We start from the raw sequence: 16,092 nt of genomic DNA, 5'->3' as shown, positions 1-16,092 counted from the left end.
TGAATGTAGAATTCAGGATTTGTTGGTATCTAGAGCCTTTTTAGGAATTTGGCCTTTTGCTTTGCTGATGAAAGTTTATCAGGAATATTCCCTAAAAAGTGCTTTGTAGAAATAGTGCTAATCAGTTCTTACCCTGCCTAAAAGCAAAAAGTTGCATCTCAGTTTTGGAAAATCTCAAATCTCAAATAGTTGAGATTCCAACTATAAGTACCATTACTTTACCTGGACCAATAGTTGCTTTTACTGATATCCCCCAGTTCTTTCCATTTTAGGACTTTAAATCAACACAAGCTGAACAAAAACCCTTGGACTTAAGTAAAACAACTCCATCAGAGAGTTAGTCATAGTAGCTCTTTAGCATCCGTTAGTGAGTTTTTGTTTTTGTTCAAAGACAATAGTGAATTTAATAATCCCTTAATACTTAATGAGTGAAACTCAAGTGAAAAACAAGTTCCTGAGTCTTTTAGCACAAACGCAACCCTCATAGACTTTGGCACATGCCTTAATTATAGGAGAATTTGGGTCCAGGAAGAGCCCATATTATGAAGGATTTATAGATACACAATCAATTAGGCTATGAAGTTTCATTGATCAAATTTGAGATACTAAGTAAATAATTTTGCCTTGCTTACATTTTTCCTGAAAACCCTGAGATTTAGATGGTTAAAAAAGTACCAGAGTAATTTCTCTGCCTCTTCAGAGGCATTTTATTTCTGTGGCTTCCATTTACTTTGTGGTTATTGTTGCTAAGTCATTTGTTTAAATTATATTCTTTGACTATTTAGATTTAATGGCAGTTATTATTGATTTGACGTAATACGGACCATTTATCTGTGCCTTGCTCTCCATCCAGTGAGATTTCTCTTGTTAATTTTGAAATGTCAGAATGTTGGTGACCATGGCTGGGGGAAAAGATATGAATCTATCATTTTTCTGGATTGTTTTGTGGGTTGGCGTTTTTAGTATTTGGCAAGGGAAACATACTTAAAATCCAGAGTTCTGCTTCTGAGGAGAGATCGTCTTTTACATTTCTCCTGTGATTGTAAAAGTCAAAGTGCTTGTGATTCCATTAAAAGAAAACAGAAAAACAAAGCCCAAACATATATACGTATGCTTTTATAGACATATTTGTCATACATTCTTCAGTAAATATATCCATTTTCCCCAAACGAGTTATAATTCAAAAAGAGAATCTAGCTTTATATTTTAGTATTAATTTAGGATCTTCATATTTCTCAATTTACTATATTTTGAACAGCAAACTAATAAAATGTTGCTTTAATAAGTTACATTAGCCTGAAAAAAGGCAATACAAGTGTTGGGTGCTTATTAAAGTCACTTGATGGAATTGATGAAAGAATCATACAGATGAATTTAAAGACTTAGAAATAATTTTCAGAAGGATGACCTTGCAGTTATAGGGATTAGATACCATTGTAAGCAAACCTTCTGGAAATTACTTTACAGAGTAATAGGGAAGAGAGCTACTTTGTGGAGATCACAAATCAAGACTTATATCTCACTGTATTAAGAAAGGGGACTATTTGGACTTGGGAACCATAACTCTGCTAGAGTCCCAAAAGTCCCAAGGGTGGAAAACATTGGGAAATACTGAAAACATACTTATGTATTCATTCAGCATGTAATTTTATTTATTTATTTATTTGAGAGAGATTTACTGAGAGAGATCACAAGCAGGCAGACAGGCAGGCAGAGAGAGAGGAAGAAGCAGGCTCCCTGCTGAGCAGAGAGCCCGATGCGGGACTCGATCCCAGGACCCTGAGATCATGACCTGAGCCGAAGGCAGCGGCTTAACCCGCTGAGCCACCCAGGCGCCCCTCAGCATGTAATTTTTGAGTGGTTTATGTGTCATTTACTTTGCTGCACAATGGGGATATAGCAGTAACAAGACAGCTGTATTATTTTCCTTGAGATTATGGTTTACTGGGAAATACTGATGCGACACAAATGAAGAAAATTTCAAAATAAAAATTACACATGCTGTTCATGCATAGTAAACACTGTTGAGAATTTGTATTGTATCTTTTCAATTTTTATTTGACAGGTCTTCATTAACATTAAGATAATTTATAGCTTTCTTTTTTCAGTGAGAAAATTTTGAGGTTTTCCTTGTTACTAAATATATATGTAAACTTGGCTTTTTAATTGTTGTGTGATATTTTTTATGAAAGTTCCATTTATTCAAAGCAATCAACTTTTTAGGATATGTAGGTTGCTTATAATTTCTCACTATTATAAATAAAATAGCATTTATCCTTCATATAAATCTTTTCTTCACATCTCTGTTATTGCCTTACATGTTGGTTTCCTGTTGCTGCTGTAACGCATCACCACAAACTTAGCGGCTTAAAGCAATACAAATTTGTTATCTTATAATGCTGGAGATTAGAAGTCCTAAAATCAAGGTTTTGCCTGAGTTGTTTCCTTCTGGAAGCTTGAGTGGACAGGTGTTTCTCTGCCTTTTCGAGCTTCTAGAGGTCACCTGTGTTTTTTGACTTGTGACTTCTTCCTCCATCTTCAAAACCAGAAGTGCAGCGGCATCTTCCAGTCTTTCTGACCTCTGCTTCTTTCATCCCTTCTCCTCCTCTGACTCTAACCTTCCTTCTTGTGATCACAGTGGGCCTTACCCACATAACCTAAAATAATCTCTTTTTAAGATCTTTAGTCATATGTGTTGCTAGCTAAGGTAACATTATTGCAAGTTTCGTGGGTTAGGTTGGAAACAATTCTTTTTGGGGCGGGGCTGTTCACTGTTCTGCCTACCACACCTTAGGGTATGTGCCCCAATACAAAATTGCTAAGTCCTAGCGGTTTTGAAGGCTTTAGATACAAACTGCCAAACTGCTCTCTCAAAGACTGAACCTTCCTTTGCCACGCCTGCAGTGAGGGTTCCTGTTACACTTTTTTATTTTAAAAAGTCTTTGGACTTTTGATAATAATCACAGCAAAAATTTATTGAGTAATTACCATCTGGCCAGCACAAGTGTAAGCTTTATAGATATTAGCTAATTTAATCCTTGGAACACTGTACGACGTAGGTACTTTATTGTCTCTTTTACGGATAAAGACACTGAGGCTTGATGAAGTCAAGTAACTTGCCTAAGTCACACAGCTGGAAACAGTGGAGCTAAACTTCAAACACAGGCAGAGGAAGAGCTGGATAGTTAGATACCCATATCCTGAATCTTTCTGAGGACCAGTGAACGAACACACACACACACACACACACTCTCTCTCTCTCTCTCTCTCTCTCTGAATAAAAAAATCTCTGTAGGGTGTGCCTGTGATACTCTTGATTTAAAAAAACAGTGATAGCTAATACGTGTTGAATACCATGTGACTTAATGGAAACAGGTTTGCAGAGAAATGTATAGTCGGGAGGAGACTCAAAGGAAAATGAGGAATGAAGTAATTGAAGTGTTTTTTCCTCTAAGGTCTTAGGATAGATTTTTCTTTCTGGTTCAGAGCAAAATTGTAAACTTAATTCTTTCATTTTTTAATTTTTTAAATAAAATTTAAATTTACTTGAGAGAGAGAATGAGTGAGAGAGAGCGAGCACGAGAGAGTGTACATAAGCAGGGGGTGGGAAGCAGACTCCCAGCTCAGCAGGGAGCCTGATGCGGGACCTGACCTTGGGATTATGACCTGAGCCACAGGCAGGCAGATACTTAACTGACTGAACCACCCAGGTGCCCCTAAACGTAATTATTTTAGAGGTATCTATAGCAGAAATTCAGGGTAGGCTTAAAACTCTTAAGTCAATAATGATGAAAATAATAAGCTTTAAGGAAAGTCTACTATATAAAGGATAAAGGGACTCAGAAAGGCAGGACAAATTTAGAGAGGAGTTTTTAGTTTAATTTTTGGAATCTTTATGATTGCTAACGTAATTTTATTTTTACAAGTCTTTTTATCATTCATAGTTGATCAGATAGAGAGTAGTGGCACATATATCATTTCTTCATTGGCTTCCATGAGTATATCAGAAATCATCATCTTTAAAAAAAAGAAGTGATCATCTTTTAAGTTACAAGAAAATATCAGCAAATATGTTTTGACATATTTTTGGTGGTGAATCATTCATAGATTTTCAATCATTCAATGTAGATTTATGTAAAACAAAGTCTTTGTTCTTTAAACCTGTATTAGGCTGGATCACATGTGTTTATATTGCTTATTTATTAAACCATTTAAATAAATGTTTTTAATCACTGGTATTGTCTTTAAGAGATTAAGAGGAGGGTCTAAATGTCATAGGAAAAATGGAGAAGACAGATTTATATCCTTTGAATTCTAAATATGTAAATAGGTAGCTTTCAACTCATTACATTTTTGGCCATATGCCATCCTTGTTGATCTCTAAAGAACTATGACAATGTAGTTTAATTCTTGTTTTTTATTCTTTTGGCTGTTACTGAGTTAGTGGCATAAAATAACGCATTGAGTTATGACTGTATACTGGTGTGTGTGTGTGTATGTGTGTGTGTGTCCTTACAGTCTAATGGGCATGTTTTGAGAATATGTCCAAACCTTTCTTATCTGACCTTGATACCTTCCCTTTGTGGGATATCTCAGGGTCACAACTAAGAGAAATATTGAATTATTTTGTTCCAAGATAAAAATAGTTTTGTTTGCTTGCTTTGACTGATTGTAAAAACATTCCATTCTTATTGTTAAGAAAAAGACCAAATAATCCAAAAAGTTTAAGGGAAGAAATAAAAATTACCTCTAAATTCTCTCTACCACCAACAGATAGCCCCTGTCAACATTTACTGTTTTTATCTTTTTTTTCTTAATATAGGTACATACATATACACTATACAAAACTTGGATTATTACCAAACAGGACAGTTAGTAACTTTTTTTGGTACTTAAAAAATCTGTATCACTCCACATTAGTGTATATGGGTATCATTTCTAATATGGCAGTCTTACACTTACATTGTTCAAATATCTCCTTAGCATAAATTGTCACAAGTGGAATGGCTAGGACTAATGATAGAAGAGTTGAATCCATGTACACTACAGCCAGCATGATGAAGAGCACATTTTTTCAAACGTGCTCGTACTAGACATTGTTCATCTTATAAAACCTTTCCTAGTCTGATAAGCAAAACTGACTAATGTGGATTTCTGTCATTATTGGTGAGGTGCAGCAGCATTTTATGTTGACTGATAATATAAAATTCTTTATTTTGAATCGCCTGTAATTGAAATTTCTATTTTGACTGCTTTTACTTTTAGAACTTGAATTTTTGACGAATTGCTAAGACCATTCACCTGAAAATACGTGCTTCTTAGAAGACACTGGAGATACAACTTACAGATGGCTCTCTATGTATTTGTTGTATTTAGAATACATGTATAGGATAAAGTAATTAGGTAGACCTATAATGAAGTCCTTGTCTCCCAAATTGGGACTCTTGCAAATATTGCCTCAATTTATGATACTTGGGGAGTGTTTGATCAAGAGAAGTGTTTCTGTTATATAGATACATAGTTAATTAATTTCTTATTCACAAGGCTTTTTGTGTTTGTGTTGTTCTGCTTGCCAGGATGGAATTTGAAATGCATTTCCTTATAGCGATGAGTGATATTTAAGTGTGTGTTCTCTTAAGTGCCTGTTAGAACTGTTATTTCCAAGTTACAGAAGACAGTCCAAACTGGTTTACATAAAAGTTGTAAATACTCATGTAATGACCAAAATCAATTATAGGCTTGGTTTGGGGTACAGCTTAAAAGGGTTCAATTGTGTTACCAGGCATCAGTTTTCTTTCTCTGTGTATCTGTCTTAGTTTTGTTCTTTCTGGATTGGCTGCATTTTTTTTTTTAAAGATTTTTATTTATTTATTTGACAGAGATCACAAGTAGGCAGAGAGGCAGGCAGAGAGAGGGGGGGAAGCAGGCTCCCTCCTGAGCAAAGAGCCTGATGCAGGGCTCGATCCCAGGACCCTGAGATCATGACCTGAGCCAAAGGCAGAGGTTTAACCCACGGAGCCACCCAGGCGTCCCTGCATTTTTTTTTTTTAAAGAAGTTTTTGTTTATTTATTTGAGAGAAACAGAGCAAGTGCAAGCAGGGGAGGGGGACAGAAGGACAGGGAGAAGCTGACTCCCCACTGAGCAGGGGGCCCGATGTGGGGCTTAATCCCAAAACTCCGAAATCATGACCTGAGCTGGAGGCAGAGGCTTAACCCACTGAGCCGCCCAGGTGCCACGTGGGTGCATTTTTATATAGACTCTCCCCTTATATAGACTCTCTCCCTTTTACATAGACTCTCCCCTTTATATAGACTCTCCCACATCAAGAAGGTTGTATAGTAGCTGCTAAATTTTATCCTTGATATGTGTAGCTTATAAATAGTATGTCCATGGAACACTGACCATCTCTCTTGATAAGGTTTCTAAAATACAGACTTTTCTGTAAGAAACAAAAAGAAATGAAGGTTTATCTTTCCTTCAAACAAAATATAAGCAATCTAATATCACTTTCCAAGTCTTAAAACTTACCAAAACTTGATGGAAGGAAACATTTCTTTATCTTAGGACAATAAATCACATAAAAATACCAAGCACCTTTTATAAAAGGGACTTATGAACACTTAGTAAACATTAAAAGATCTTGCATAAAAACCTGAGAAGTTAGGGTTTTGTCTTTTCTTTGGTAATCATTATCAATATTTGTAGTTTAACTCTTGTTTTATGTCAGAAACCACTGAGGCTGTTGGGTAACACTCCAGCCATCATTCCAAAGGGAAACCAGAGCTTCCTTAGCGGTAACTTCATGTCACCTTCTAATCAGTATTATGATAAATCATCTGAGGAGGTCTTGCCCTGCAAAAGTATTTAGCAAGAGATTACTGGGGTTAGGAAATACCTGAGGCTGATTATCATTGTTCCAGAGTTTCAGCGGTTTTGCTTTTGTGATTTTGAGTATACCATGGTGGTGTTATTAGTACTGGTACTCTTATTAATATTGTTCATATTAGATTTTTGAGTTATTGGATATATGATTTTGCTTAGTTTTCTAAATTTTTTATTTTCTCTTAAATCAAGGCTCCAGAGGTTTTCTCCTCAGAGTAACATAGATGTGACTTTTAAGAAAAATGATGAAATAACTTTATGTGGTGACAAATGGTGATGACACTTACCGTGGTGAGCACTGAGTGATTTATAGCGTTGTTGAATCACTGTATTATACTTCTGAAGCTAATAGTGTATGTCAACTGTACTTCAATAATAAAAATTTAAAAATAACAGAGAAAGTATTTGGTTGGTAGAAATTCACTTCATAAAGAAAATCTGGGGAGAAATCATCTTTGATATTAAAAGAGGAATTCTTGTACCTCAGAGAAAAACAATGTTGCTTTAATTTTAAAACTCCCCTGACCTCCATAAATAGAAACTTTATATATCCATCCCTGTGGGTCTAGCAAAATGCTTGGCACAATTACTCAATAAATGTTTTTTTGAATTATATTGATTCGGTCTAAACAGGAATTGAACCTGAAGTTCTCTTCTCACCACAAACATACACACAGACACAGATACACACACACACACACCCCATCTAAACAATTGAGGAACTGTTAGGATTAGGTTCATGCCATCTGTTAGCATTATGTTCAACTTTCAGTAATAGAGACATCCAAAATAATAGTGACTAAAAGGAGGTAGAAGTTTGGTTTTTTCTCACATAAAGTAAGCCTAGGGGCACCTGGGTGGCTCAGTCGGTTAAGCATCTGACTCTTGATTTTGGTTCAGGTCATGATCGCAGGGTTGTGAGATGGTCAGGGAATCTGTGCTCAGTGGGGAGTCTCTCCTTCCTTCTCTTTCTCTCTCTTTCAAATAAATAAATAATCCTTTTTAAAAAAGAGAGAGAGAGAGAGAGAGAGAGAGAGAGTGTAGATATAGTAATCCAGGCTGCTACAGTGATTCTGAAATCCTTCAGGACCTCAACTCCTTCTAATTCTTTGCTTCACCAGCTCTGTAAAGTGGCCCTTCTCTTTACATCAATAGTAAAAAGGCCAGAAAGCACAAACTATCATGTTCTTCTTTCTTATACCTTTGTTCTTTCTCAAGGTCCTCCTTTTCTCCAAATTGCATGGTATTATCCGGCGTATCATCTTTATTTTCCTTTCCCTGTAAATTCACTGTGCTCCTTTTTAAACCTTAATTTGGTACCTTTTTCTCTTGTGCCACTTTCCCAGCTCTGGTCTGTATGTAGATCTCAAGCAGACCTTGTCCACTCTCTGGTTGATGGGCTCTTTATTTAGTTAGATCTTAGTAACAATGATCTAGTGTATGTCTTGACCCAGAGTAAGTTTTTTGTTGTTGTACCGTTAGCTAAACTTCTAAAGAGATTTCCAAAGAAATTGGGATGAATTCTGTAAAAAAAATTTGAAACTTATTTTACATTTTATTTAATTCAGAGAAATAATTTATTTGCAAGTTTTGAAAAGCAAGAATCTTTAAAAAGAAACAAGAAATACACTTGGCCAATAAAACATTTGGGATAAAACATTTTGCAATCATATTAAAATCAGAATCCTTTCAGATGTTTTTGCTTAGTACTTTTATTCTTAATGCTGTCACTTTGAATGAAAGGAAACAGACACGGGGTATGTTCCACTGATCTTCCATTTCACAACTAGATGTCAGTGTTAACATACCTGATTAAGTGCCTCAGGTGTGATCATAATGAGCTCATTCAAGTAATTACTCACCTATACGAGACACAATCAGAAAATAAGTAATAAAGGGAAAAAATAGGCTGCTTTCCTTATTTCAAAATGGATTGGTTAATTTTTTATTTACATTTTTAAAAATTGAATTTTTCCCCACCTTAATAACTATGTACCGTTAAGCTTTCTGATTTATTTGGTTAGGAAAGGCAGGTAGAGTATAAACTTGCACCCTTTCATCACTACTACCAACCAGAGGTTCTTCCCTACAACTTTTCCAGAAAGAGTGATCAGGAAAAGAAGGAAAATTATTGCTACTCAAATATAGCGTGCGTGTGTTCGGTTCTTGCCTACTTCAGTGAGAGACATTCATGAGAGCAGGAATTACACATGTATTATCAGTGACATTTCTTACATCTCCCTAGAAGGTCTCTCTTGGTATAACTAAACCTGCCTTTTCAAATTCCATCCTCTTGTGAAGAGGAGCATGATACCCTTTGTCCTTTCCTTAAATCCAATCTGACAATCTTTTAACATCATCTATATGCATTTCTTTAACTAGAATGTCTTACCTCTTATACCCATGCTTCCTGTTGATAAATATGCCATCAGAGTAATAACTGAAATATCACAAATAATATCCGGGTCGAACAGTAGATCACAGTGCTGAAAACACACTCCTACGCTCCACACTACTAAAATACCCGGATGGGTTCCCTTTTCCCAATTCTCTCTTCCCTGCAAGATGTACGTCTGCTGCATGATTTAAGTAATAGAGCTCACTTATGCAAAGTTCTACTGAGTTATATTCACTTTGATAGTTTTAGTTAAACATTTAAAAAATACGTGTACGTGGTTTGACGAAGATTATTGGAGACTATAGATCTGAAGTACACAGTAGAAAATGGTAAGACAACTTCTCTTTGGATCTCAATTTTCAGATTTCAATAGAATTGACAGTTTTGCTTATTTATTTATTCATTTAATTTAAATTTTAGTCAGTTAACATATAGAACAATATTGGTTTCTGGTGAATTTGGTGATTTGTCACTTACATACAACCAGATTTGCTTTTTAAAATGGTTATTTATAAATCTAACTTTTTCCTTAGAAGCACATCCATATACCAGTACAATTCTGCTTTAAAAAGACACGTTGAATCATTGTTAGTAATATCTTAGTACATTCATTTCTCATTGTGGAAATAACTTTTTAGGGCATGCCTTGGATCCTGATTTTATAATAATCTAAAATAATGCATAAACAACAGGGTTTTTGCTTACTGACTTTTAAAATCTGTTGTTTTCCAAGAAAAAATTTTTGGTTCATCGGCTCTTGGATAGCCACATAAAACATTCATTTGGCAGTTGCTTTTTATAAGTTTTTATGTCTTTCAGGCACACAACACAAGAACATAAAATTAATTACTGATTGTGGTACAGATTCGGCATATCACTGTGTACTGTCAGCCAGCCTGAAAAAAGAGAAAAGTTGTATTAACCAACTCCAGGCAATCCCAGATTGCAGAATATATCGTGGAAATGGAAGCAGTCTTCATCATGTTAATAACAAGATAATCATATTTAACAGAAAAATAAAATAATTCAGTGAAGTTTATGTAATTCTGAATTCCCTTACAATGCTTAGAAGTAACTTAATTCTTGATCTAAATTATAACAGGTTTGTGATTTTGCAAAATAATCCTTATATACTGATTTTTAATTTGTTTAAAAGCCTTCTTGATTTATGTTTCAAGATTTCTCTGATGCCTTTGACAAAGATATTATTTATAATTTTATACTAAGGCAAATAACTAGTTACTGATTTCTAAACTCAGTTGGAGGCAGCTACCCTATGGTATTACCAACTGGACCTCAGAGTTTCCAGTGACCTACATACAAGGCAGCAGAGTACTAGGAGATAACTAACTGGTCCTAGCTGAGTGTCTTGAGCCTAGTAGACATTCAGCAAATACTTAGAGATACTTATGCCCTTGTTTTGTCTTGGACGTCATCTCTTTTAGGCCTCAATACATGGTTGTGATTATTTTCTGAGTGTCTGTGAACCTTCCTGTTTACCCATCTTTTGAGAACTGAGTTTCATTTTTGATGCCTGCTACCAGAGCCCTAGCTCCTCACATCTAAGGTCATTTTTTGATATTTGGTCTAGCTATACTAACTCTTAGCAGCAAATGGTTATTAAAGAAATAGCTATTTTGAGGTACTGTGCAATTTTGTAATTTTTTTTCTGGTGGTTTTCCTAAGAAGTCCCAAATACTTTTATTTTTAAAACTTCACATCTTCTGATTTGGAGCAGGGAAATGCATCATTTCTTATGTATGTGTTTGGGTAAGAAGTTCAAGAGGGTGGTAATTGCAAAATGTAATAGCAGCTATGCATGTTTACATAGTTCATGTTTTGACTGCCGTAAAACTCTTTGACATCACTTTGAAAATTATTATTTTTTTTTAAGAGAGAAAGAGTGGGGGAGCGGGAGAGAGAGAGAGGAGGAAAGAGAATCTTAAGCAGACTCCATGCCCAGTGCAAGCCCAACATGAGGCTCGATCTCATAACCCAAATCATGAACTGAGCAGAAATCAATAGTCGGAGGCTTAACCCACCGAGCCACCCAAGCACCCCGAAATTATTATTTTTAACAGCGAGAGGGAAGGGCAGTGAAGGCATGCGCTTGAAATTGTTTCCATTACTCTTTTCACATTCTGTCCTGATCTGTTAGATTTTTAATTTTTAGTCTATGTATTTTTTATATTTGGACACCAATTAATTGCTCATTGTAGTTAAAACTTACCTAAATCTTAAACGGTTGGATTTTATGGTATGTGAATCCCATAAAACTGTTGTTACCCCAATAAAACTGTTGTTTAAAAAACTTCCAAAACTTAGGTAAAAGCATTTCTAGTGATATTGGGAAGCAGCTTTGTATTAATGTTAAAAGGTGAGGTGCAAACAGTAGGTAATTTATTTATATAGAGTTCCAACTGATAATGGTTTTTAAAAATATACTTCCCTTTTCTATTTTTGGTTTGTTTTAACTTAGGAAAACTTTCTGTTTAACTCATTAAGTGTATATCTTAATGGAGCGAGAAATGTAAGAGGTAATGACTAAAATATTTAGATCTTATTTATAGCTTTAGAAATCTGTTTGGAGAGATGAACCAGAAGTTGCAAATATTCCACTTCATACCTAACTCCCTGGCCTGGTTGTCCATTAGGAATCTGAGATCTAGCTAGACCATTGAGGAAGGGAGGACGTGTACTCCAAAATTCTGGATTTTGACTTCTCTGTAAAATGACCAAGTTGGTACTAAGGATGTTACATCTTAAGATATTCCATTTATCATTGCAGAAAGCTGTATACCTGCACAAGTGGTGGCTGCCATTGATGTAAACACTGTTGCTAACGAAGTATACAAGTACAATTTTCCTCACACACAGTTACTGGCCAAGACAATCGAAGTAAGTACTGTTGCTTATTGTTTTAATAAATATATGGCAAGGAAAGTGTGATTGGAAAACACGGTAAGATACTGGTTTCTGGTGTCTTCATTGGAGGGTAAGTCATATATATAAATGAAAAAGTTTAGGAGAGGGGAATCAACATTTTATATTCTCTGAGAAGATGGCATGCTCTTTTTTGCCCTTATTTATTTTTAATTTTCAGTTTGAGAGAGTGAGAATGAGAGGCTTTCTCTGAGAGAAAGGATTGAAATGTAAGAATATACCTGACTTCTAAATGCGTGGTTCCTTAATGATATTAAACTTTGTTGAATTCTTTACTTTCAAGCAATAATCATGCAATATATATACATAATAGGAATAAAAACAAGAGAGGCAGATAGTCACTGGCTATTACTTATTGAATGCTACTTATTTTTAAATCTTTTTTAAAAAAGATTAATTATTTATTTATTTGACAGAGATCACAAGTAGGCAGAGAGGCAGGCAGAGAGAGAGAGAGAGAGAGAGGAGGAAGCAGGCTCCCTGCTGAGCAGAGAGCCTGATGCAGGGCTGGATCCCAGGACCCTGGGTTCATGACCTGAGCTGAAGGCAGAGGTTTAACCCACTGAGCCACCCAGGTGCCCCTGAATGCTACTTATTTTAGCAAGCCCATCAAAATTAATGGTTCAAAGTACATTAATCAACTCTGCAGAAGTATTTAACACTGATGTACATTATTTTAAAAGTAATAGGAAGTTGTGTTTTTCCTCCCATTTTCTTGTGAAAAATTTTATAACAGACTTCTCATGAAGCTATAATTTATATACAGTAAACTGCACTCATTTGGGTGTAGTTGAGTTTTGACTAATATATTCAAGGGGTAACCACCACAATCAAGACTTAGAACATTCATCCTCTATAGTGTTTCTCAGTGCCCCAACCCCAGGCAATGACTTGCTTTCTGTCATTACAGATTAAATTTTCCATTTCCAGTATATCACAAATAAAATCACTAGTGCAATTTTTCTGGTGTAACTTTTTTACTTAGCTTGTTTTTTTTAAAATTCACCCATGTTGTTTTGCACATCAGTAAGTAGTCTGTGTTTTTGTTATTATTGCTGAGTAATATTCTATACAGTGGAATATTACATACTATAGTGTATATATCCATTCATATGATGTTTGACTTTTAGGTTATTTACAGTTTTTAGCTATATAAAAATGTTGCTGTGAACATTCATGTACAGGTTTTTGTGTGGACCTTTGTTTTCTTTTCTTGGAGGTGAATACCTAGAATTGGAATTGCTGGGTCCTATAGTAGGTTTCTTTAATTTTATGAGAAAATGCTATTTACCAGCGTGTTTGTACCATTTCACATTCCCATAATCAATGCTTAAGTGTTTCAGTTGTTTCACATCCTTACAAGCACTTGATATTGTTAATTTTTAAAATGTTAGCCATTCTAGGGCACCTGGGTGGCTCAGTGGGTTAAGCCTCTGCCTTCAGCTCAGGTCATGATCTCAGGGTCCTGAGATTAAGTGCAGCATCAGGCTCTCTGCTCAGTGGGGAGCCTGCCTCCTCCTCTCTCTCTGCCTGCCTCTCTGACTACTTGTGATCTCCGTCAAATAAATAAATAAAATATTAAAAAAAAATGTTAGCCATTCTAGTGAGCCTATTGTGCTATTGGGATTCTTGTGTGTATGATGATTTTAATTTGCATTTCCCTGATGGCTAATAACATTTTATATCTTTTCCTGTGCTTATTAGCTATTTCTGTGTTTTCTTCTGTAATGAAATCTCTGGCCCAATTTTTATTATTTGGTGTGTTTGTAATATGATCATTTCATTGTAAGAGTTAAGTGTTCTGGATTCAAGTTGTCTGTCAGAAATCTGTATAACAAAGATTTTCTCCAGTTTAGTAATTTGTCTTTTCATTTCCTTCACTTTTCATTTCCTCAAAATGCAGAGGAAATGAAATCTTTCTTTGTTTTTTGATCACTTTTTTTAATCTATTTTGATACATTTTTTGATTTCTGAGTGTTCTAAAATTTTTTTGTTTACCCCATCTTCCCCTCATTTCTTCCAGAAATTTTATAGTTTTAGCTTTTCCATTTAGGTTTATGACCCATTTAAAATTATTTTTTGTGTGTATTTTGAAGTAAGTCATTTTTTTTCCAAGAGCATATAACATTATCCTGGCACCATTTTCTTTCTTTCTTTCTTTCTTTCTTTCTTTCTTTCTTTCTTTCTTTCTTTCTTTTCTTTCTTTTACCATTTTCTGAAATGACTATCCTTTCATCAATTTTCTTGACACCATTATAAAAAAAAATTAGGTCATACATGTGTGTCTGTTTCTGGACCCTCTCTTCAGTAGTATGTATATGTTTTTCCTTATACCAGTAGCACATTATTTTAATTATTATAGCTTTATAATATGTATGAATTCAGGTAGCATAAGTTCTCAAATTGCTGTTGTTTTTTCTTTCAAGATTATTTTGGCTGCCTTGTCATTTACATTTCAATGTAAATTTCAGAATAACCTTGCCAATTTCTAAAAAAGTATCTATTTGGATTGGAATTGCACTGATTGGTTTTAGAAGAATTGGTATCTTAATAAAATGGAGTCTTCCAGGCCATAAACATAGTATTTCTCTTCAATTATTTAGGTATTCTTTAATTTATAAGAGCACTATTTTGTAATATTTGTTATACAAATCTTGCACTATGTTAATTAATTTATCCCTAAATATTTGTGGGTTTTGATGCTATTGTAAATGGTATTTTTAAAATACCACTATTTTACAACTATTTCCTATTGCTAACATATAGGAATACACTTATTTTTTGTTTATCAACCTTGACCTTGTATCTTGTGGCTTTGTTATATTGACTTATTCTGATAGCTTTGCTTTTTTGGGGATCTTCTTCTACATACACAATCATACTGTCTGAGAATAAGAGTTTTACTTTTCCCTTCCAATCAGTGTGACTTTTTTTCTTGTCTTATTGCATTGTGTAGGACCTTCTGTACAGTGTTGATTAAATAGGATTATATTGGATATCCTTGCCTTCTTTCGGAACCTAGAGGCAGAGTATTTAGTCATTTACCATTTGGGATGATGTTAGTTGTAGATTTTTTTAGATGTATTTTACCAAGTTGAAGAAGTGTCCTTTTATTAACATTTTCTGAGAATTTTTATAATAAATAGGTTTTGAATTTTGTCAGGTGCTGTCTGTATCACATCTTTTGACATGATTATATCATTTGCCCCTTTGTTCTCTTAATATGGTGATTGTATTAATTTCTTTTTTTGAATGTTAAGTCAGTATCACATTCCTGGGATAAATCCTACTTGGTCATTATCTGTCACCTATTTTAGGTAATGCTGGTCTCAGTTTGCTAATATTTTGTTAAGTATTTTACATTTAGCTTCATAGGTGATTTGTTATGGCTACTCAATGTTTCAGTATGATTTCAGTATTAGGGTTGTTTTAGACTTGTATTTTTTGGAAGAGTTTGAAAAACAAGTATTAGTTCCTTTATGAATGTTTGATAGAATTTAGTTAATGAAGTCATCTGGCCTGAAGTTTTCTTTATCAGAAGGTTTTAGCTATAAATTTAATTATTTAATTGCTATAAGGCTAGTGAGTCTTCCTATTTATATTTTTATTTAATTTTAGAAATTTGTGATCTTTGAAGAAATTATCCATTTTATCTGATTTGTCAGGTGTACTCATTGGATTTTTTCATATTTCCTTATACCCTTTTTCTATATGTGAACTTTTTGGTGGCATACTATAGGTCATTCCTGATGTTAGTAACTTATAAAATGCCAGTGAAGCTGGAAGCTTACCAGTATTATTGGCCTTTTCAAGTAAATAACTTTGGATGCAATTGATACTATCTATTGTCCTTTTGTTTATGACTTCG

The 16,092-nt window shown here is 34.6% G+C and overlaps 1 protein-coding gene across 1 annotated transcript in view; it reads left to right on the top strand.

The window, feature by feature from the left end:
- The window catches only part of TRDMT1 (tRNA aspartic acid methyltransferase 1), a 59,278-nt gene that overhangs the window by 11,175 nt on the left and 32,011 nt on the right, over positions 1–16,092 (top strand). Inside the window, exon 2 of the mRNA XM_032349513.1 lies at positions 12,070–12,179. Coding sequence (XP_032205404.1) covers positions 12,070–12,179 — 110 coding nt within the window. The remainder of the gene's footprint in view (positions 1–12,069; positions 12,180–16,092) is intronic.

The sequence above is a fragment of the Mustela erminea genome, chromosome 6 (genome assembly GCF_009829155.1).
Source record: "Mustela erminea isolate mMusErm1 chromosome 6, mMusErm1.Pri, whole genome shotgun sequence".
Lineage (NCBI taxonomy): Eukaryota > Metazoa > Chordata > Mammalia > Carnivora > Mustelidae > Mustela > Mustela erminea.
The sequence above is the reverse complement of the archived record's forward strand: the minus strand, read 5'-3'. Positions and strand labels throughout refer to the sequence as shown.